Source organism: Bubalus bubalis, chromosome 16 (genome assembly GCF_019923935.1).
Source record: "Bubalus bubalis isolate 160015118507 breed Murrah chromosome 16, NDDB_SH_1, whole genome shotgun sequence".
NCBI lineage: Eukaryota > Metazoa > Chordata > Mammalia > Artiodactyla > Bovidae > Bubalus > Bubalus bubalis.
The window spans coordinates 49,848,279-49,872,781 of record NC_059172.1 but is presented as its reverse complement, the minus strand read 5'-3'; the positions used below and the strand labels follow the sequence as shown (position 1 = coordinate 49,872,781).

The window sequence follows — 24,503 nt, the reverse complement described above, 5'->3', positions numbered from 1 at the left end:
GAAATGGGTTTGGGTGGGGGCTTTCCGAAGTCATCCCATTTTGCCCTCATCTAGAAGTGAGACAGGCAGCGAGAGCCCCTCCCTGACCAGATTTCTGAAATCCTTCCCCCTGCCCCACCCACATCTCAGCACTGAGGGTGGGATGGTCCCCTTTTCCTGGGTCATGGAGGGATGCTGGGCCAGTCGCCCTGTGTGATTAGCGCTCTGGAGTCCCTTGGCTATGTCAATACCATTGCAGGAAGACCCCAGAGGGACCGTTGGGAAATAGGCGGCCTTAGGAGGTCCTGAGCAGGCCTGTGAGGAAGCAGCTGGATGGACTGGCGCCCTAACCTGATTCAGGACGGCACTGCGGAGGCTGCGCTGGGCAGAGCAGCTGCAGGAGGTTCCTCCCCATGGAATGTGGCTGGACTACTTTACCTCTCACACCCTACAGACAACTTCCAAACAGAGACCCTGCACTTTAAATCCTCCTGGACATCGCAGGGCCCTGGTAGAGGGAGCCTTCAGATCTCTGGGCTCGTACGTTAGAGGACAGCCCTGGTTTCTGGAGTGAAGTGCTAAATGTCAGGACTTATGCGGGCCATTCTAGACTGCACACCTGTGCGTGAGCTCACACATGTGTCCCTGTTCTTGGTTTCCTCCTTCCCTCACTGCCCTGACCTCCCGGCAGCAGGCAGAATGACTTTGCTAGCCGTGTCCGCTTGGCTGTGAGTACCAGCGTTACCACCTTTCCTGTCACCGCTTTCTCAGCCTCACTAGTGTGGAAGGTGACATGGGGTAAAGGAATCTAGCCGAGTAGCACCAGGTGTCAAGGGATGGAAGGGCTCCTTGTGCTCATCATCTCCAACCTTTTCCCATTTTATGGACAAGAGGACTGAGGCCCAGAGAGGGAAAGCCACCTGCCTGCCTTCCCCTTTGCCTGGTATTGTTGTTTACCTTGAACAAATTAAATGCCTGACGTAGGGTGCAGAGAAGACATCATGATGTAGGAAAAGAGTTTGGCTTCTGGACCTGGATTCCAGTGGAAATCCTAAATCCTGAAATATGTGGTCTTGGACAAATGAATTAACTGCTTGTAACCTGTTTCCTAAGATGATAATACCTTGCAATGTTGAAGTGACTGTTAGAGGTAATATATGCAAGCATCTCAGGCAGTTACTCATCATGGCAGGTGTTCAGAGAGAGGTGACAGTTACTTTGAATATAGCCCCCCCCCCCCCCCCACACACAGAGGTCGCTCAGTCGTGTCCGACTCTTTGCGACCCCATGGATTGTAGCCCACCAGGCTCCTCGGTCCATGGGATTTTCCAGGCATGAATACTGGAGTGGGTTGCCGTTTCCTTAGTGGTTTGTTAATAGATCCTGGCTGCATTGAACTGTGAAAGCTGTGTAAAAGAAAAGGCTTGACAGAGGTATTGTCAATCTTAGTGTAAGCTTCCTGTGAGAAGGGGCTAAGGAACCTAAGCCAGCCTTCACTACAGGGCTGTGAACACCTCTCCTGCGGCCAGGTTCCTGGGAGGTTGGCATAGGTTCTCAGCCACAGTTCTGTGCGAGGCCTTGTTGCTTTGTATTCCCACCAAAATCTCTCTTCATGCTCAGGATCTCATCATCCTACCCATGTATTTCAGAAATCTCTTGACTCACATAATTGCTAAATGGTGTGTTTCATGAATTAATAGATTCATAGAGCTAGAGAGGAGCATAAGGTCATCTTGGCAGATTGCAGGCCTGGGGTTTGTGTCCTTTCCTTACCAATATATTGCCAAATGGTTTTCTGGCCTGGGCTTGAAAACGCCCACCAACAGGAGGCAGCCAGCCAGTCTGGTACTCCAAGGCCATGCTGTAATGTTGTGGACGTGCGATTCCTTGAAAAATCTGCCTCCCAGTGACTCCATCTTGGAACTCGGGGGACAAATCAAATCACTCTTTCTCATGATAGCCTTTCAGAGGTGATGAAAACGGTTGTGGGCCCTGAGTCTTCCTAGGCCTTAAAACTCCAGTTCCTTCAGTGGCTTTGACTGTTCACAGCCCTGGCTTCTCTCTCCTGGATATGCTCCAGCTTTCCACTCTGGCCTGTAGGTGTGGTTACCAGAAGTGAACACAATATTTGGATCAGTTCAAAACAGAACTGTTTTTTTTAAAACCTCCCTTGTCAGAGAAGGATATGACACCCCACTCCAGTACTCTTGCCTGGAGAATCCTATGGACGGGGGAGCCTGGAAGGCTGCAGTCCATGGGGTCGCTGAGGGTCAGATATGACTGAGCAGCTTCACTTTCACTTTTCACTCTCATGCATTGGAGAAGGAAATGGCAACCCACTCCAGTGTTCTTGCTTGGAGAATCCCAGGGACGATGGAGACTGGTGGGCTACCGTCTATGGGGTCGCACAGAGTCGGACACGATTGAAGTGAATTAGCAGCAGCCGCACCACTATTAAGTGAGACCCAAGATAATCATGATGGTGTGATCACTCACCTAGAGCCAGACATCCTGGAATGTGAAGTCAAGTGGGCCTTAGAAAGCATCACTATGAACAAAGCTAGTGGAGATGATGGAATTCCAGTTAAGCTATTTCAAATCCTGAAAGATGATGCTGTGAAAGTGCTGCACTCAATATGTCAGCAAATTTGGAAAACCCAGCAGTGGCCACAGGACTGGAAAACGTCAGTTTTCATTCCAATCCCAAAGAAAGGCAATGCCAAAGAATGCTCAAAGTACCGCACAATTGCACTCATCTCACACGCTAGTAAAGTGATGCTCAAAATTCTCCAAGCCAGGCTTCAGCAATACGTGAACCATGAACTTAGAGATGTTCAAGCTGGTTTTAGAAAAGGCAGAGGAACCAGAGATCAAATTGCCAACATCTGTTGGATCATCAAAAAGGCAAGAGAGTTCCAGAAAAACATCTATTTCTGCTTTATTGACTATGCCAAAGCCTTTGACTGTGTGGATCACAATAGACTGTGGAAAATTCTTCAAGAGATGGGAATACCAGACCACCTGACCTGCTTCTTGAGAAACCTATATGCAGCTCAGGAAGCAACAGTTAGAACTAGACATGGAACAACAGACTGGTTCCAAATAGGAAAAGGAGTATGTCAAGGCTGTATATTGTCACCCTGCTTGTTTAACTTCTATGCAGAGTACATCATGAAAAACGCTGGGCTGGAAGAAGCACAAGCTGGAATCAAGATTGCCAGGAGAAATATCAGTAACCTAAGATATGTGGATGACACCACCCTTATGGAAAGCCTCTTGATGAAAGTGAAAGAGGAGAGTGGAAAAGTTGGCTTAAAGCTCAACATTCAGAAAATGAAGATCATGGCATCTGGTCCCATCACTTCATGGGAAATAGATGGGCAAACAGTGGAAACAATGTCAGACTATATTTTTGGGCTCCAGAATCACTGCAGGTGGTGACTGCAGCCATGAAATTAAAAGACACTTACTCCTTGGAAGGAAAGTTATGACCAACCTAGATAGCATATTCAAAAGCAGAGATATTACTTTGCCAGCAAAGGTCCGTCTAGTCAAGGCTATGGTTTTTCCAGTGGTCATGTATGGATGTGAGAGTTGGACTGTGAAGAAAGCTGAGTGCCGAAGAATTGATGCTTTTGAACTGTGGTGTTGGGGAAGACTCTTGAGAGTCCCTTGGACTGCAAGGAGATCCAACCAGTCCTTTCTAAAGGAGATCAGTCCTGGGTGTTCATTGGAATGACTGATGCTAAAGCTGAAACTCCAATACTTTGGCCACCTCATGCGAAGAGACCCTCATGGAAAAGACCCTGATGCTGGGAGGGATTGGGGGCAGGAGGAGAAGGGGATGACAGAGGATGAGATGGCTGGATGGCATCACCGACTCGATGGACGTGAGTCTCAGTGAACTCCAGGAGTTGGTGATGGACAGGGAGGCCTGGCTTGCTGCGATTCATGGGGTCGCAAAGAGGAGGACACGACTGAGCAACTGAACTGAACTGAAGGTCCTAGTGGTTTTGGGACAGCTTTTCCACAGTAATTGGGTTTGTGGTAAATCAACACCAGTAAACTAATACACATTTTGTATTATTTCCTAGAGCTGCCATAACAAGTTAATATATACCTGGTGGCTTAAAACAACAGAAAGTTATTCTCTTATAGTTCTGGAGGTCTGGAGTCTGAAATCAGAGTTTGCAGCCTTGGTTCCTTTGGAGGCTCTGTGGGGGACTCCATTCCATGCGTCTCTCTCTGCTTCTGGGGGTTGCTGGCAATTCTTGGCATTCCTTGATTTGTCGATGCATCACTTCAATCTTGCCGTCTGTCTTCACATGACCATCTCCCCAACATGTATTTTATATGTCCCTTGGAATGGCAACCCACTCCAGTATTCTTGTCTGGATAATCCCATGGACAGATGAGCCTGGAAGGCTATAGTCCATGGGATCACAAAGGGTCAGACACGACTGAGTAACTAACATTTCTCTGAATCCAGAGCAGTGGCAGTGGATTTCTATGTAAGCTTTTTTTGACTGGACATGAGGATTCCCAGCTCTCTAAAATATATTTTTCATGTTTTTTAGTAGTAATTAGTCACTGAAAGATGGATTTTTTTAAAAGGCAGGAAATAATTTTAAAACAATGTGATGATGATTTTTTTCCCCCCATAATCCTTGTTTTCAGGAACCTAGTGGTATGTTCTGGTTAATGATAACTATGACCTTAAGCAATTCTCTAACCTTCTCTGACCTCAGTTTCCTCATCTGTGAAACAAAGATTGGATGAGGTGAGCTGTATGTCATTTTCAGCTTTGAAATTCTTAATACAGTCGTTTCTGGAAAGCAAGGCTTCCTGTTGATGATAAAAGGTCTCAAGTTGGCTTACTAACCTGAGAATTCACAGCTCTTGATTCAAACAGATTATCATTTATGAATCTGAAAATCGGAAAAACTCTGTCCTTTTGTTCACCTTTGACATGATATGGAGTCTAAGCTATGACACATCCCCTCCCTCTTCTTGATTACTCACGAAGTGTAAGATCCTACAGGGCTGGCATTTAGTTAGCTCTTAAATATTTATTACATGAAAGAAAGAATATACTTACGTCACATATTATTATTGGGAGCCAATAATGCAGTATCATTCAGGTCTGATCATCTAGTAATTGTGCGCCTTTTAAGATTCCTCCTGGGACTTCCCCAGTGGTCCTGTGGTTAAGAATCCACTTTCCAATGAGGGAACACGGTTTTGATCCTTGGTCAGGGAACTAAGATCCCACATTGCTCGGGGCAATTAAGTAGAAGATCCTTCGTGCTGCAAGTAAGACTCGATGCACCCAAATATATTAATAAATATTTTTAAAAAGATTCCCCCTGAGTGTGCCTCTCAGAAGCAATTATTTTTATTTATATTCCAGTTGTATTGAGATATAATTGACGTATAGCACTCTCTAACTTTAAGGTGTGCAGCATAATGACTTGACTTACATTCACCATGAAATGATTATCCCAGTAAGTTTAGTGAACATCCGTCATCTTGTCTAGATACAAATTAGAGAAACAGAAAAAAAAATTACAACTGTTAGGATTTACTCTTAACAAGTTTCATATATAACATATGGCAGTGCTAATTATATTTATCAAGTTGGGCTCTAAAATCACTGCGGATGGTGACTGTAGCCATGAAATCAGAAGACGATTGCTTCTTGGCAGGAAAGCGATGACAAACCTAGACAGTGTGTTAAAAAGCGGAGACATCACTTAGGTGACAGAGGTGTGTATAGTCAAGGCTATGGTCTTTCCAGTAGTCACGTACGGATATGGACCTGGACAATAAAGAAGGCAGAGTGCCGAAGAATGATGCTTTCGAACTGTGGTGCTGGAGAAGACTCCCGAGAATCCCTTGGAAAGCAAGGAGATCAAACTAGTCAACCTTAAAGGAAATCAACTGTGACTACTCTTTGGAAGAAATGATGCTGAAGCTGAAATTCCAATACTTTAGCCACCTGATACTAATAGCTGACTCCTTGGAAAAGACCCTGATGTTGGGAAAGACTGAAGGCAGAAGGAGAAGAGGGCGACAGAAGATGAGATGGTGGGATGGCATTACCGATTCTCTGGGAGACAGTGAGAAACGGGAGGCCTGGCATGCGCAGCCACGAAGAGTCGGACGCGACTTGGCAACTGAACAACAAAAACAACACATTATATCTTTAGTACTTACTTGCCTTATAACTGGAAGTTTATAGTACTTTCCTCCAATTCCCCCTCCCTCATCTCACCCAGCCCCTACCTTTACCACCCCCACCCTCACCTCTGGTAACCACAAATCTGATCTATTTTTCTGTGGGTTTGTTTTAGATTTTGTTTGTTTTTGAAGTATAACTGACCTACAGTGCTATGCTTGTTCCTCTTACACAAAGTACTGGTTTTTTTCTATCTCAAAATGATCACCAGGATAAGTATGATTTGAGTATGTCACCATATAAAGGAATTAGTTACTTATTGACTGCGTTCCCCATGCTGTACATTTCATTCCCATGACTCATTCATTTTGCAAGTGGAAGTTTGTATCTCTTAATTTCCCTTACCTATTTCTTTCCTCAGCCCAACCCAGAAGCAATTTCTTCTCACCTTGTCACATGGCTTGTGGGATCTTAGTTCCTCAACCAGGGGTTGAACCTGTGACCTCTGCATTGAAAGCATGGAGTCTTAGCCACTGGACCACCAGGGAAGTCCCAAGCAGTTACTTTTAAAAGATGGTGGCAATGTTTCAAAGTTGCTTTCTGGAGCAGTTTCCTTGTCTGTGATACAGATGGCTGTGAGGCCTGGACTTCAGGGCCTAGGCTTGAAACACCATCAGTTCAGTAGCTCAGTCGTGTCCTCCTCTTTGCAACCCCATGAATTGCAGCACACCAGGCCTCCCTGTCCATCACCAACTCCCACAGTTCACTCAAACTCATGTGCATCGAGTCGGTGATGCCATCCAGCCATCTCATCCTCTGGCATCCCCTTCTCCTCCTGCCCCCAGTCCCTCCCAGCATCAGAGTCTTTTCCACTGAGTCAACTCTTTGCATGAGGTGGCCAAAGTATTGGAGTTTTAGCTTTAGCATCAGTCCTTCCAATGAACACCTAGGACTGATCTCCTTCAGAATGGACTGATTGGATCTCCTTGCGGTCCAAGGGACTCTCAAGGGTCTTCTCCAACACCACAGTTCAAAAGCATCAATTCTTCGGCACTCAGCTTTCTTCACAGTCCAACTCTCACATCCATACATGACCACTGGAAAAACCATAGCCTTGACTAGATGGACCTTTGCTGGCAAAGTAATGTCTCTGCTTTTGAATATGCTATCTAGGTTGGTCATAACTTTCCTTCCAAGGAGTAAGCGTCTTTTAATTTCATGGCTGCAGTCACCATCAACAGTGATTTTGGGGCCCAAATAAATAAAGTCTGATACTGTTTCCACTATTTCCCCATCTATTTGCCATGCAGTGATAAGACCAGATGCCATGATCTTATTTTTCTGAACGTTGAGCTTTAAGCCAACTTTTCCACTCTCCTCTTTCACTTTCATCAAGAGGCTTTTTAGTTCCTCTTCACTTTCTGCCATAAAGGTGGTGTCATCTGTATATCTGAGGTTATTGATATTTCTCCCAGCAATCTTGATTCCAGCTTGTGCTTCTTCCAGCCCAGCGTTTCTCATGATGTACTCTGCATAGAAGTTAAATAAGCAGGGTGACAATATACAGCCTTGACGTACTCCTTTTCCTATTTGGAACCAGTCTGTTGTTCCATGTCTAGTTCTAACTGTTGCTTCCTGACCTGCATATAGGTTTCTCAAGAGAAGGCTTTGGCATAGTCAATAAAGCAGAAATAGATGTTTTTCTGGAACTCTTTTGCTTTTTCGACAATCCAGCGGATGTTGGCAATTTGATCTCTGGTTCCTCTGCCTTTTCTAAAACCAGCTTGAACATCTGGAAGTTCACAGTTCACGTATGGAAACATGGCATTTTTCAGGTTTCACAGAACGAGGTCTGTGGTCTCATTCCAGGGGCACATGCTCAGATGGTTTTCTGTTTCAGGATCCCCCTTCTGCCATCAGTGACCCCTGTCAATATCCATAGGGGGCTGCAGTCTCTGGCACCTCTCTTTTGAGTTCTTTAGGGACAGACTGTTGGCAGTGCCTCTCTGGATTTTTCACGCTATGCAAGAAGTCTGCTGACTGTCATGGGGTTCACCTTTTCAGGAGACCAGTCAGAGAAGGCTAAGGGCATGACTACTTGCTGTTATTGTTGGGAAGATTTTTCTCTTTTTTTGTGAGAGGGAAATTTTCTGGCTTATTTTTGCCATCTTCTTTTAGTTCTTATGCAAGAAATCTTTATTCTTTACAACAGACCTCCTTCCTAAGAGGAAGAGCTTCCCTAGAATCTGATTTCTCTAGAATCAGATTGGGGTTGCAAACTCAAATGTCTGTAGAGGCTTAGTGGATAATGGAAAAGCTGACTGTATGTATGCTGTCTAATTTGTTTTACTCTGTTCACTTGGTTTATCTTTGTCTCCCTAGTTCTGGTTGAGATACAGGCACGAAGAAACTTCTCTCCTGTGGGAAAGGAGAAAGGCAGGTGTGATGACAAATAGCACTAAGTGTACACCCTCAGCATCCGGAAGCAGTAGGGAGTGGTGGGGAGTGCAGTGAGCTAGAGGCCATCCCACCTCTCATGGGCTCCTTGTGCTGTCGTAGATTTTGATTTACCAGGATGGGCTGAGTATTTATATGAAAATTTCCTGTTGTTAAACTTGGGCTCAATTTAAAATATCTGTTGTTCAGTCGCTCAGTGGTGTCCGACTCTTTGCAACCCCATGGACTGCAGCATGCCAGGTTTCCCTGTCCTTCACCATCTCCTGAAGCTTGCTCAAATTCATGTCTATTGAGTCGGTTTCCATTCAACCATCCCGTCCTCTGTTGTCCCCCTCTCCTCCTTTCTCTCTTTCCCAGCATCAGGGTCTGTGTGGTTTAACTAAAATGAATTTGGGGGAACAGATTGGTTTGCGGGTAAGCAATCTGAGCCCTCTCATACATGTTGGGGTGGGCTCCTGGGTCATCTCTCTATATCGTTGGTCTGGTAGGGGATCCTAGTGGAGCTGTGTGTGGAGAGGGCTGCTTATGTTCATCCTTGCATGTAGATATGAAGGAATAGAAGATACATAGCACAAAAAAGCAAGTTATAGAAATATATGTACAGTTTTATTCCATTTATGTAATTTCTTTTTAAAATGACGTGTATATATATTTTTAAATGCGTGAGAATTTCATAAAGGCAAAAAACAAAAAGAACGCATAAGAAAGTGGCAAAGTTGTTGCCTCTGAGATTGACACTGACACTGAATTCAAGGCAAGAAAGGGGTCTCCTGCTTTCTAGTTTATACTTGTCTGTGGCTTGGAATACAGTTGACCCTCTGTATCCAAGAATGCAGAACCCGCAGATAAGGAGGGCTTACCGTACTATGCCCTTTTATAGGACATGACCATCTGTGGATTTTGGTATTGGGGAGGGTCTAACCCCTGACAAATGCCAAGGGACGACTGTACTTAATTTTTGTAAGGTAAAATGAAAAGAGTTTTGGGGAAGTATAATTGCTATATAACGAGTGTAAAACTTCAGTGCTGAGAGTACAAGGAGGGAAGAAGGCTGAGTGATCTGGAGTGATCAGGAAGGACCACTGGGAAGAGAAAGGGCCTTGAAGGTTGGGCAGAACTCATTGAGGAGGAAGACTACAGGAGCCAAAGCCCAGGGGTGGGCAAGATGGGGTGACTTGGGGACTGGTGAACCGTTAAATTTGGTAGGAGCCAAGGGTCTAGGGAAGTAGAGAAGGCTTTAGTGGATGAGCCACGGAGAGGGTGTGTGCCAGGAGGTAATGGAATGAGAGCCGTGTTCCAGCATGATCCATCTGGCAGCAAGGATGAGGGAGTTTGGAGGCAGGACTCCAGGTGGGAGCCGCTCATGTGGCCTCATCCAGCTCCCAGCTAGCTGTCACTGATCCTTGCCTGTATGTTGCCTGGTGAGTGAACAAGGGTTATGGCTATCTACCTGGTGAGTAAGCTCTCAGGAGCGTGGGCTTTGGAGGTTGGCCAGCCTCTGCTGGTGCTCAGAGTGGTTCTTGTGCCGCTACTGACAGTGTGTCTCCCCAGACATTTTGGAGATTCTGTGACGCAACTGGCCATAGACTGAAGTGTAACCACTAAGAACAAGCCCATACTTTGGAATCAGGCGATATGGGCTTGAAATCTGACTTTGTCATTTACTGGCTATATGACCTTGGGGTTGGCACTTGACCTCCTTGGGCCTCAATATTCACTTTTGAAAAATGGGGATAGAATGATTCACCTTTTAGAGTTGTTATACCCAGCAGATTGACACTTGGCAATTAGGTGTGCTTTGCTGTACTTTACATTGCGGTACTCACTCTGATCTGTAGTTATACATATTTATATTTTTTATGGTTAATATTATCATTGTATCTATTTATGACCATATCAGTTTATTCTTTTGAACTGTAAGCTCCTGTTCAGTGGGGATAATTATGTTCTACTCACTGTCTTATCCTGAAACTCTCACTGCTGAACACATGCTGCTGCTGCTCCTAAGTCGCTTCAGTTGTGTTTGACTCTGTGTGACCCCACAGACGGCAGCCCACCAGGCTCCCCTGCTCTGGGATTCTCCAGGCAAGAACACTGGAGTGGGTTTTCATTTCCTTCTCCCATGCATGAAAGTGAAAGTGAAGTCGCTCAGTCATGTCCGACTCTGCTGAACACATAGTAGGGCTAAATAAATGTTGGATGGATAGAGTTTGTGTTTTTAATCCTACTCCAGCTTTAACAAGCAGTTGACTTGTGATCAATTAGGATATATTGGTAGTTGAGAGCATGTCTCCTTTGTGATTAAAACAGGATTTGTCAGTTCAAATATCCTTGTTAGGATAATGCATCAGGAGGGCTTGTGAGTCTTTCATTTTTTCATTCTATGGCGGCAGATCTGTTTTGTGGAGCTTGATGTTTATAAAATTCGGGAGGTCTCATTTAAGAATGCATACAGTTGTAGAAAGCACATACACACGTTGGTAGGCCACTATCTAAGGCCTGGGAAGGGGCTGGTGAAAGTGAGGGGCCCTAACGCTCGAGATTCCTTAGTTTCACAGTGATTTATCTCTGCATTTAAAGATTTATAGAATACTCCCTACAGGCAGTGGTGGGAGTTATGAAGGATATAGAAATTTTTAAAAGGGAAAACATGATTCTCATGGATACAGGTTTTAGTAAAACTGTCATCCCAAGTAGACTCGGAACAAAACCCCTTGCATTTTTCTTCAGCCAGCAAATATTTATTGAGCACCTACTGTGTGCCAGGCACCATGTAGGCATTGGAACATAGCTGTGAAGACAGAAGTCTTGCCCTGTGGAGCTCATATTTCAACTGCATCATAACTTGTGACCCACCTAGAGGCAGTGGAGAGCCGCAGTGTTGCTCTCAGGCCATGGGGAGAGAGGCACCTTGATGCCTTTGTTTGCCTGGCCCTTCTCCTCTCCAAGCCTGCTCTGGGAGTGAGAGCAACATGGTTAAATTGATGCAGAGAAGACCGTAGCCATCCCAAGCAGTGATGGAAGAATCACAGATTGTTACCACTGGGAGTGAGTATGATGGTTGGTAACTGCTCAGGCTCTTCCCGACCATGATCGTGAGAGAGAGTGATGAAGGATCCCTCATTTCTCCACCAAAGGCTCTCTGCTTCGAGGCTGATTTCAGCCCCAGTATGGCAGAGCAGAACTGAGTGAGCAATTCATTCTGACTCCAGGGCTCACAAGCGGAGGTATTTCTTATGTCCTCTTACCAGAGCGGCAGCCAACCCCATGGTCTCCAAGAACAGAACTGGGGCCTGGAGACACAGATTGCCTGCCTCATTGTTTACCCCAGCTAGTGCTCTGCTTGGCCACAGTGGGGCGGTGACTCACAGCTGGAAGTGTGTTCCTGCATCGCTGCCAGATTGCAGATTGTGTGTGTGTGGAGGCTGGGGATGGTGGGGGGGAGGGGGGTAGGGAGGAGAATGAATGAGTAGGAGCCAGTGGCTGCTAGATTTGTAACACCTTGGGAGGCAGCGGCTCCAGAACCAAAATTGAAATAGAGCCGGCGGGCTGCGAGCCTCCCTCCCAGTCTGACTTGAACTGGGAACGCTGGGAAGACACAGCATGGAGCCCCAGCAGAGAGCAAGTGTGTCTGCTGCCTTTCCCATGGAGAACGACAGCCCAGGAGCAGGTTAGTTCTGTACTGGTTTCTAGGATTCACTTTACCTTGATGTATTCTGATTTGTGAAAGTCAAGTCATGAGTGAGAGAAAGGGAGTTTTCGATGGAGTGGTTGGGAGCACCTGCAGTTAAGAAAAAAAAATCCAGTTTAATTGGGAATAAACAGGACAAAGTATCATTAACTACACCTCCGTGCTGTCATTACGAAAGATATTCTGTTGGCAAGTGAGACTGGGGAGGACAGCTGTTCTGCCTCCTTCCTTTGTGTTTTCAATTATGTGCAGTGTTGTTACATTTCAGTCTGGCTCCAGCAATAGTCTGAGATGAGCCTCAGCGTCTTAAGATGTTACAGCTGGAGGATCTCTAAACCATCACCTGGTCTAGCCTTCTCGTTTTATACTTGAGAAGTCTGACTTATTGAAGAGCATTAAGTAGAAGCATAAAACTGGACATTCTTTAAGGTAGAAAATGTTTCTGTGCAGTTTTGAAATTTCTGTGGAGTGTGTGTCCCTGGCTCAGACAGCCTGCTGGGGACGCTGTTTTGTCTTAGGCTGCGCTTTCTGAGCCATGAGGGCTTCCCTGGTGGCTCAAACGGTAAAGAATCTGCCTGCAGTGTAGCAGACCCTGGTTTGATCTCTGGGTCAGGAAAATCTCCCTGGAGAAGGGAATAGAGAACCCACCGAAGAACCCACTCCGGTATTTTTACCTGGAGAGTTCCATGGACAGAGTAGCCTGGTGGGCTACAGTCTGTGGGGTTGCAAAGAGTAAGACATGACTGAGCGACTAACGTTCACTTTTTTCTGAGCCATAGGGCTCCAACCAGTGAAGGACAGAAGTGTGGCTCAAGGAATGTGCTTATTGATCTTAAACTACTTGGCTTGGTGAGGGAGTTTAAGTTTAAACAGGAGGCTGAGTGTTTTGCCTTAACTCAAAGGGAAAAAAAAAGTGTTCTTTAGCCAGGCTAATAATACTGAAGCTTGTAAAATAGAAAAAGCCAAAACAACTCTGTTAGAGTGGAGATTTAGAGCTAGCAAAAGAAAAATATGACAGGAACTGAAGGTTGAGTGTCTGCTCTGGGGCAGGCACATTATCAGTGAGTGCTCTTTTTAACAGTCTCGCAGAATTGGAGTTGGCTCCTCTTTTTACAGATAAAGAAACCAACACACTCGGAAAGGTCTTTAACTCCTTCAAGGTCGTACACCTCCAGTGTGCGGCAGAGCTGGGGTTTGAACTCCAGCATGTACGACTCTGAATAACCTGGGGTTCATGCTTTGGAGGCCTCAGGTGGCTTCTCCAGGTGGAGGGTCTAACCCCATCAATGGACAGATGAGGAAACTAAAACCCAGCAAGATTGTATGTTTGCTCAGGGGCGTAAAACTAGTTGGTAGTAACAGAACTGGTCTCTTCACTCCCATTACATTGCTTCTCTGCCAACTTGCTTTAAAAAAAAAAAGTTAGGAGAGGGAGGCAATCTGGGTTTGATTTCTTCATTCAGTCAGGAGTTGGGCTTTAGTCTTTTCATGGTTATTGAAGTCCTGTGGAGCCACAATTAAAACTTCCTATTAAACCAGCAGTCCTAAGTATTGGAGCCCTATGTGGGGGCTCGGGGAGAAGAGAGGCTTGCAGTGTGGGTTACTGGGTCAGAAGAGGTAATTTATGAAATGAATTGGCCACTGAATGCATCTGAAAACACTTGGAGAGCCTAATGAAATACAGAACTTTTCAAATTTTGCCGGAAGACTTCAGTCTGTTAAATTCAGTATTTGGGAAGAAGACCCCTCCCTCTTGCAAGATTTGAGAGCTTTCAGTTCACTCCATTAATTTTGTGACTCCCTTGAGCCCAGCTCTGTCTGCGCTGGGCTTAGCCCCCTTTGGCACTTTTAGGTGAGGAGAGCGGGTCCTAACTACCCCTCAGGGTGTTGGGTCTGAGGGTTGGCTGAATTTCATGTCTCTGCCTAGCTGGGTGTGAGTCAAGCATGGACATCGTGGGGATGGGGAAAGCCCTTCCTTGGTCTGTGCCACGCTCCCCAGGGCTGGTGGACTCTCCCAGCCTGGGTGTAGGATCTTCATCAGGGCCTGGGGGCCCTGGCCTCCCCCACTCTCTCTGGGGCATGTGTGATATGTTGGGCTGCTGAAATCAGAAAGTAAGATGGGTTCTGCACAGCCTCTTCCTGAAGGTGGTGTGAGTTTGTGCTCTGGCTGGTGAGATAAAAGAGTTCAAGAGCCTGCTCCATGGCATTGCTGTTCTGTGCTGTGGGGGATACATTAGAAATCAGTGAAGAGCTGCTCCCAGCCCTGCGGTTAACTTAGGATCTTAACTTGAGCTAGGGGAGAGGGGGAGGAGAGCAAACACCAATGAAATAGTAGAAAGCAATTTGAGAGTGTATAATCATCACCAAATTGCAGGTTTCACACCAAATAATCTCCCAGTTCACAAAAAGGAGATACAGGTGATGTTTGTATTGTCCTCCTCTGTGTTTTTAATCACCTAGTAATTGCCTCCGGGGTGTTTGCATTCCATGCTTTGATTCTCTCTGCTGAGTGTTCTTCCTTCTCCTTTGCAGGGGTGGTAGAGGGGGTTGCAGGGGAGGGTTAATTTCTCCAAATTATATTGTAACACAGTTGGGAGAGAGCCAAGGATGAAGCGATTTTAGCATGCCAGTCTCTGATGCATCCTTCCTCAGGTAGTAAGAGCAGAAGCAACTGCCTTCGGATGGCTTATGACCCTTCAAGTTCTTGTCATTTTGTGACCCGAGTCCAGACTTCTATAAGGTTAGCTAGCCTATTTGGAGGCATGACCTCACTTTAAAGTAGGAGTTTCCTTAGTCATTATTTCTCATTCATTCATTCAGCACATATAACAGAGCTGGACTCTGTTATGGGCTGATAATAGCAGTAAAAAGACAGGCAAGGTCCTTACTCTCCTGGAATACACCATTAGTCAGGGATACTGATGATCATCAGTAAGAAAAATAACAGTAATAATTAAAATAGGATGATGTGATATGACTGGGAGCTACTACTTCAGTGGGTGGTTGGGAAGGGCTCTGAGATGATAATTCTGCTGAATGGCAAGGAACCAGTTAAGTACAGGGGAAAGAGCATCCAGTACAAAGGTTGTTAAGTAGGAAAGAGCTTGGTGTTCAGGGAGCAGAAAGGCGATGAGTGTGGCTGGAGCAGGGTAGGGAAGAAGGAGAGTGGTGTAGGAAAAGCATGGGGCTAGGCAGGGGCCAGATCACCTGGGATCTTGGAAGCCAAGGTAAGGAGCTTGAATTTTAACTCTATGGGTGATGTGGAGCTGTTGTACGGTTTAAAGGGGAAGTGTGTGTTATCTGACATTTTAAAAGATCCATCAGGCTTTCAGTGAGGATGACGGATGGTATAGAGGCCAGAGTGGGAGCAGGAAGAGCAGTTAGGTGGCTGCTGTGATGACTAGGGTGTGGCTGTAAACATGGAAGTGTATGGATTCAGAGTATGTTTTCTAGATGGAGGCAGCAGGACTTGCTAATATATGACATGTGGAGGTTAAGGTAGGAGTGGAGGATGCCTCCTAGGTTGTTGAGTAGTGATGCTGTTAGTGGACAAAGGGAAACCTGGAGGGAAGATTATTGGGTTTGGTGGGAGTGAGGCAAGGAGACTCATTCTGGTTTTGCCCTGTTCCAATTTAGATGCCTGTTGGTTACCGCCATTGTCAAGACACAGCCAGGTTCAATGGACGTTAATTGAATACCTTCTGTATGCCAGGCATTGTGTGATGCCCTTTCATATATCCTCACAACAACATTTCCCTGTGTGTAAATGGAAGAACTGAGGCTCAGAGACCTGAGGTGTCTTGTTCTGGTTTACACCCAGATCTTCTGACCCCAGGACTCTGGACTGATGTGGTGCCCAGGGTGGATATTGAAGGAGGTTGATGGCACTCACTTGGAGAGAGGATGGGGACTATCTGTTGGCTTGTCAAGGCCTGCTTCCCATGTTTCTGGAAGAAGGGCCTGTCAGAGTCATGCTGGTGTGCAGAGAGCTGCTTGACATTTTCAAAACAGCGCAAGCTCCAGAGACCACATCAGTAACCTCCTAAGCCCCCGTTAGGAAATGCCACATGAATAGCAGTGACACTTTGTGCTAAATGAGCAATTCTGTAAAAGTGTTAAGTAAAAGAGAACAAAAGTTGCCTGAGAAATGTTGAGGGACTGTAGAGATGCCATCGGGACTCTTGGCCACTATGTCTTTATTCTGCAGCCCAGATGGAAGCTGAAGGCAGGGAGGCAGTTTCTTAACGTTTTTGGAGTTTGTATTATCAATTTGGGGACCTAACTAGGAGCACTATTTTGTGACCCGGAGCCGTGGTTTCCTGGAGACACTGGGATTTAGAACAAAGATAGTAAGGGCCTTAACAAGCCTGGAGGCAGTGCTGACCGTGGCTTGAGGTCTGCAGGGTGACCCTTTTACAGTAATCTGGGAGCTGTGTTGAGGAGCCAGAAGGGCCAGAGTGGGAGCTGCTGCCGAGCATACCAATGAGAAGAGAGCCTTGATAGAGTCCCTCTGAGCTCTGAGGCTGGATACTTTCCTTACATTTTAAGCTGTTTCTTTTCCTCTTTACAGCAGGGGCCAGATAAGAGCTGGTGCTGACAGAGCAGATCTGTCACACTCTCAGCATACCAATACCACCACTGGCAGAAAAGTAGATTTATCAGGCTAGTCCGACCCCCACTCTTGGGCACCATTCACATAAACTCCCAGAACTTCTCCCCATGCCGGAAAGGACGGCTGTGCTAAATTGGAACCTTTATGTTTAACCAGCCAGAGTCATTGTTCACATTATAGTCAAAATCTGTATGAATGGAAGATTAAACTTGGAAAAACATTGCAAGAAGCTGTATGACTCATTTACCTTTTGCTCGCCCTGTCTGTGGTGGGCTCTTCCTTCTACTGAGTCAGATCAGCCTGCAGTTCTCCCTGGTCCTCACTCTGTTCTCTTATGTCTCCTGCATTGGCTGTCAGACTTCTTTAGGACCAAGCCCAAGTCCTTCCAGCCCAGGGCTTGTCAAGACCTGCTTGTTTACGTGGATGGTTACCCATGGCCTGCCTGTACGGGGATTGTCCTCTCCCCTCCGTGCTCCCTGGTCCTCTCTCAGGCAACACTGGCTGCTGTTCAACCTGGACGACTGTTCCTGGGAGGAAGAGTGGGATCTGAGAATAAAGGCTAGGCTGTGTTCTATCTCACTTGCTGAGTAACTTTCTGAAGAGCAACAGAAGCCCTTGTATGAAGGGAAGAGAGTTTCTGGGCTCCATTGAAACCAGCCACCTGGCTCCTGGCCGGGCCATCTCCATCACTGCCTGGGAGCAAGGTGGCAATTCAGGTTTAAGAACAGGTATTTCAGGGGATTTGTCTGTGCCTGCTAACTGTGTCTTAAGACAAGGTGATAGGACATGAGATTCGTCATGGGTTTTAGAAAATAAAAAATCATGAAACGGAGCAAGCTTGGAGTTTTGGCTGAGGGGTCAAGGACAGTAGGTAAAGCCCGAGGACCCTGTGGTCTTCAAATGGATGTGGGGATCCAGCATTCAGTAGGTAACCTCCATTTCGTGAGGGTGAGCCTGGAGTGGTATAAAGACATCAGAAGGGTGGCAGGAACACAGGAGTTGACTATTGAGGGCATGTCATTTACTCTTTCTGGGCCTTTCCTTACCTGTGGTTTGCTCTGATGAAACACAGCCTGCCCTGTTGGGTGTTCAGGCAGATTAAATGAAATAGTTCAAGGACCTAACTCTTCTTTGCTCAAAAAGTGCTGAACCAGAAGCTCTGCCATAAGCAGGCTGGGCAGGTTTAATCAGAAATCATCAACTTTTAAGACCTTAGTATTTAGGAGGTGGTACTTTGATTCATCTCTTTTCTCAGATGTATTGAATCCTCTTTTTTTTTTTAAATTTAGTGATCCAGTAACATCCCATAACCCAGATCTTTATTTCCTTATGCGTGATATAGAAATAAAAATATCTGTGCTGTCCACCTCAGTGGGTACTTGGGCAGGTCAAATACTGTGATGAATGTGACCACACTTAAAACTCCATGTAAGTGCAGGAAATGGTGGTGATGGTGCAGTGGTTGATAATTATTTTTGGCAAAAAGGGCAGCATCCGTATTAGGGAAGAAAGGCTGGGGAGCTCCCTCTAAGGTCTGATCAAATGACAGCTATATTTTTGTCCACTTTAAAAAACTATCTTTCTTCTTATGTTAGAATGTGAAAATCTTCATAGTGCCCACACCTTCCAGCTCAGGATTCGTTTACCCAAGAGTCTGGGCCTATTTAAATTGGTACACGTTGAGCATGGGGAGCCTAGCTAGGAGCTGGTGTTCTAGTTGTACAGTGTTTATGAAGTCTTTGCTGAATGCTCCTCCAGGCACAGAGAAGTTTTGCTCTTTGCCTCCCTCAGGCAATGGCACCCCACTCCAGTACTCTTGCCTGGAAAATCCCATGGATGGAGGAGCCTGGTGGGCTACAGTCCATGGGGTCGCTAGGAGTCGGACACGACTGAGTGACTTCACTTTCACTTTTCACTTTCATGCACTGGAGAAGGAAATGGCAACCCACTCCAGTGTTCTTGCCTGGAGAATCCCAGGGATGGGGGAGCCTGGTGGGCTGCCATCTATGGGGTCGCACAGAGTCGGACACGACTGAAGCGACTTAGCAGTAGCAGCAGCAGCCACAAATTCACCAGGCTGACCTTGTGATAGGACCAAAGGCTGATTGGGGGTGCCTTTGGGGTGCCTGAGTGCCACACAGGTGTCATTCAGAAGCTTGGCCCCGGGCTGAGGGGAAGGAAGCAGGTGGGGAGGGAGAGGGAATAGCAGTAGATGCTGTTTCACATGCTTTGTTTTTAGGGACTTCTGATCATGCCTAGGAGGCTGCCAGCCCCACGGACTTCTGAGGAAAGGGGACAGCAGGTTATTATGCAAAGAGCATCAAATTTAGATATAGAAGACCTGGATTCATGTCCCAGTCTTATTGCTTATTGACAAAGTTACCTTGAGCAAGTCACTTAACTTCTCTGAGCCATTTCCTCATTCATAAAGCAGGAGTTGATGGTACTAATAGCTAAGTTATGTAAGAAAAGACTCTTTTAGGGGTAATAGTGAATAGGAATTATTGTTATTCCCATTATGAGCAGAACACTGTTTTTTCTCCAGAAAGAAATGAGGCAGGTTTAAGTTAGTGTTTGTGTTTTCAAATTCCATGGTGTTTTTCAGATGTCTTGTGTTTAGGGATTTCTTTAGGGTGAATGGAGATGACCAAAAGAAACTGGTATAAATCAAGCCTAGCCCGTGAATGCAATACAAAGATTTCTGAAATAGATGTCAAGGGGGCTTGCTTCTCACCCTTATTTAGATGCTCATGCCTTAACTCTGCTTTTTTTTGGGAAGAACCGCTTGCTGCCAGCCAGATGAGGTCATGGGATTCCAAGGGCTTTGCCTGGAACCAGGAGCTGAGAATTTGGAGGCTGGTGGCGGTTGGGAGGGTTGAGAGGGTGCCAGGGGTAGTGTTCGGTCGCAGGGCCAGGGAGCAGCCTGGCCTGATCACATCTGGCTCATTAGGATTCTGGCTGCTCAGACCTCAGTGCCAGCCTTACCCAGACACCCAGCGCAGGATGCCCTGATGGCCCCAGGCACAGTAAGACAGACTTGGGCTTAGAGGTTTTTTTTTTTTTTTTCTTTTTTAACCTTTATGCTATGCTCATTTAAACTTACTTATGTCTGGGATGAGTCAGGGCTCAATTTGGAGATGGGACTGATATCTTAACACTATCGAACTAAGATGATATATTGACTCTGACAGTAAAAGCATTTTAACTGTCTGTATTAGGAGCCTTAAAAAAATGACCGTGCCCTTTGTTTAGTAATTTTATTTCTGGGACTTTAACCCAAGGAGATAATTTGAATTGCAGATAAAGCCCATATATGGAAAGATATATTGACTATTAATAATGGGGAGTGGGATAGGGGAAGCACCTAAAATGTCCAGCATTAGAAGAATGTAAATCTTTCTAGAATGTAAGCATCACGGTGTAAGGACTTTTTTGTTCACTTTGTATCTCTAGGACCTAAGACAGCACCTGGCACACAGATGGCCAGTAAACATTTTTTGAACAATTATATGAAAAAATTTTTACACTTAAATAAGACTATTATTCACCTATTTCAAATGAAGACATCTTAATTACATAGGAAATTTTCTGTGTTAATTGGATGTGAAGAAAGCAGGATACAGATTTCTAAACACAGTAAAATCACATTAAAAAGAATAAAATGATTTAAAGGAAAAAAGAAAAGTTAGGAAAGAGACAATACCCAGATGTATATGTCTGGGTAGTGATATCACAGGTGACTTTTTTTCTTTCTATAGTTTCTAAAATGTCTAAAATAACTATGATTTTGCAGTTGAGAAAAACATTTTAACATAAATCATATTCTTTAAAGAAAAAAAGAGGAGGTTAGATTAGTTTATTCATGGAGCAGAACGGCAGCCTCTAAAGCCAACTCCCTCTTCTTTCAAAGAAGCAGGCAGCCTTTATGAATACACAAAACACCTACACACTCTGGTTGTGTCTGTCAACTCAGCGTGGAAGCTGATCCCTCCTCACATCAAAAGGGTGATAGAAACTGCACAGTGTTGAAATTGTACAGGTCATGTTGCAGAGACATGCCCATACATTTATATCCCATCACTGAAGTGAAGACATTCTGTAGTAGGGAGAAGAATTTTAAGAAGATAGATTTTTCTGGGTGGGTGTTAATTCTTAGAATTCTTGCCCTGCTTCGTGGGTTTCGGAAGCTGTTGAAAGTGCCGTCTGCTTTCCTTCATTCTTGTTCTCAGCTCGTGCCGTCTTAAAGTAACTTTTCGCTGAGTGAGTCCATTTGTAGGAGTGGAGTCAGTCTGTAGGAGTAAGCACTTCATGGACTGTCTCTCTAAGATGCAGTGTTGTCTTGGGGGCAAGACTTGCCTACAGTTGAAACCCCTGTATGTCTTTAGTGGGCTTTGGCACCTGAGCTGGAGGTTTTTGGTTTTTAAATGCAGCTGGGTTCTGACAGAGTGTCTCTCCAAGGCAAGGCCGGCGGGCTCACCCTGGGAGGAGTCTGCGAGGAGCAGGGGTCTTCAGACATCACTGACCTGTTGTGTCTGTGAGCCTTCCCACTCACATGACTTCTCATTCATTATCTCTCTCTCCTTCTTTTTAGCCATAACCAGCAGACCACAGCCTTCAGGCATCCTGTGAGTGGGCAGTTTTCTCCAGAAAATAGTGAATTTATTCTTCAAGAAGAAGAGTAAGTACATTTGTGTATTCTCCTTTTTCAGGCACAGCTTGGGAACTTAAAGGCATTTGCTCAAAACAAAGCTTGTTGGGCTATTTTCTCTCTCAGACATAGGGGCTTGGAGTGGATTGTTTGCTTCAAGGTGAAACTCAAGAATTTTGTTTTTCAGTCTCTAGACTTCTCTCAGTGGGTAGATGTGGAAGGGGGAGATGATAGGGGGGTGTGCTGTGATGAGTATTGTCAGAGCCTCTTCAAAGTTCCCTTTCCCCTCAAGTATCACCTTACACACTAGTTAGGCTCTGAGAGGACCCTCTCTCCTGTTGTTGAAAGTACTGTAAGTATAGCCTCTGAGGAAGCCTTGCATAGGAGCCCAAAGCCAGGGCTTAGAAGAGAGGAGGGCTGGTGGCACCCTTTGTCTCTGAACATTTTGAGTCCTTTGTGCTTGCTTTTCTAACACAGGAACTTCTTGCTCCTCAGTCCCATTTCAGCAGGGCTTCTGGGTGCTCAGAGGCAGGTTCTACCACCCAGGGCTTGTCAAGTACAGCCCATGCACACATTTTGGGGATGTGTTCTCCCAAAAATGAAGGCAGAGAAATATGTACAAGTGTCTGTGTTTCATTCTGATCACTAGAGACAGCTCTGAAGAAAACAGTTCTGTCTGAGAAACTAATAGAGACATTGGCTTTAAGGGTTTTTCTTTCTGTTTTTCCCTATGTATATGCATATATATGTGTGCATGTGTGCGTGCTAAGTCACTTCAGTCATATCTGGCTGTGCAGCCCTGTGGACTGTAGCCTGCCAAGCTCCTCTGTCCATGGGATTCTCCAGGCAAGAATACTGGAGTGGGTTGCCACCCGCTCCTCCAGCGGATCTTCCCAACCCAGGGATCGACCTTGTGTGTCTCATATCTCTTGCATTGGCAGGCAGGTTGGGATCTTAGTTCCCTGACCAGGGATTGAACCAGAGCCCTTAGCAGTGAAAATGCAGAGTCCTTACCACTGGACCAAGAGGGAATTTCCAAGAGTATTTTTTTCTCACCTTCAAATCAATTTTCTTCTGTTTCGTCACTTGGATATGTTCAAATGTAATCTTATATTATCAGTATTTATATTTTTACAATGTTTTGCTCTTGTAGTACTTACACTTATAAATTAAGGTAGAAAACTTCAAATATATACAAAAGTAGAGAGATACAATAATAAATCATCTGATATATTCATTATCTATCTTCAACAGTTTCTAAAACATGGCTGATTTTATTTTGTCTATATCCTCCCCCTCACCCCTGGATTATTTTGAAGCTAATTCTAAACATATTATTTCATCTCAGTGTTTTCATCTCAGTGTTTTCAGCTTAGAATCATTATCCAACAAAACGTTTAAAACCAGAAATCTGTAATTATAATCATACTGGCATTCCCTGCATGCTACTCTGTGTGGGGGATTTTCTGTGCATATCTCATTTAATACAATAATCCTGAGAGGTAGACCACCATCATCATTTTAGAGGGAAAGATATTAAGACCCGAAAAAGTCATGTCACTTGCCCCAAATTGCCTGGCTAGCAGTAGAAAAGCCAGAATGTCACCCCAGCCTGACCTCTTTGGTCAAGTCTAAGCCTTTCCCTAGTCAGAAACTGTGTGCTCAATTATTTTGGTGCTGGTGGCCCACAGGACGTGACAGCCAGACTGTGGGGCTTGTAGCGGGTAGGAGGGATGTCTAATTTTGAAAGCATTAATACTACTAGAGAAAGAGTGGGTACAAGGTAAAGATTATCTTATCTCCTACATCAAAAAAGAACTGCTGTGTAAAGACAAAGTCAGAATGTGGATTCTCTGAATTCCAGCTTGGAATGTTTGTTTATAGAATCCTGAAGGTCAGAGGCTTTAGGGAGGTCACTGAGTTCAGCCCCTGGTCCTTAGGCATCTGAGAGACTCGGGCGCCTGTTGTTATTAAAGGTCTGGTAGAATCCATCAGAACACTTAGCTTGAGAAGTTACCAGCCTTAATAAGAGCTTCTGGAGAAACGCACATTTTCCATCACTAAACACCTCTGTCACACACATCCTTTTCCTCCTTGTTAACAGAAGACTTTATCCCCTGACTACTTCTGAGGAGGTGGCCTCTTTATCCTACCAAAATATCTCCACAGCTAATCTCAGTCCCATCCAGTTTCCAAGGAAAAGACATTCCTTCTTTTGAAGGGTCAGTTTTTCCCTCTAGATCTCATTTCCTGGATGTCATAAAGGGTGCTTGCTTATCTCAGATGATGGGTACAACTCTATGGTCAGACATTTCCTTGAAGCAAACAGAATGTGCTTTAGGCATTGAGCGGAAGGGAGGGTTTCTGTGGACTGACGTGGTGAGTGCCGCACTTATTCCCTGGATACTTGGTGGCGCCTGCATCGGGGCGCTGCCCGGCGCAGTGACAGCAGCGCACGGGGCGCATGTGGGCCTGTCTGTGAAGAGCTTACGACTGAGCGGGGAAGACGACGGCACGAGGTCACAAATGTGATCAGTGTTCCGGATAGAGGGGACACAGGCTTCAGTGGAAGTTGGTAAATGAGGGTTCTAACCTGGCTTAGGCCTTGGGGATGGTGGAAGGCCTTTGAGATCTGTCCAGTCAAGGTTATTCAAAGACCAAGAGGGGAGAGCATGGGAACTCCATACGAGGTGAGTTAGAGTGAAAAACGAAGAGCACCAAGTGGATTCTGGAGCTACTTGGGAGGTAAAATTGACAGGATTTGATGATTGATTGTCTGTAATGGTGACTAAAGAGAGGGAAGATTTTCTTGAAGTGTCTGGTCCTAACGTGGAGGAAGGGGCAGGATTTAGATAAGAGAAGATAAGCATGCATGTGTGTGAGGGTCAAGTGTGACCAGCCTTGGCAAGAAGATTGACTTGTAGTGGAGGTTTGTGAA

At 45.4% G+C, this 24,503-nt stretch overlaps 1 protein-coding gene across 15 annotated transcripts in view; it reads left to right on the top strand.

The window, feature by feature from the left end:
- PLEKHA7 (pleckstrin homology domain containing A7) overlaps positions 1-24,503 on the top strand; it is a 229,650-nt gene that overhangs the window by 117,730 nt on the left and 87,417 nt on the right. For 13 of the 15 annotated variants that reach the window (XM_025266706.3, XM_025266703.3, XM_025266704.3 and 10 more), the window contains one exon: positions 21,509-21,595. In XM_025266706.3, coding sequence (XP_025122491.2) covers positions 21,509-21,595 — 87 coding nt within the window. Of the gene's footprint in view, positions 1-12,078; positions 12,285-15,284; positions 15,533-21,508; positions 21,596-24,503 lie in introns of those variants that run through there. The other 2 variants (XM_025266711.3, XM_044929577.2) reach the window with 2 other exon arrangements.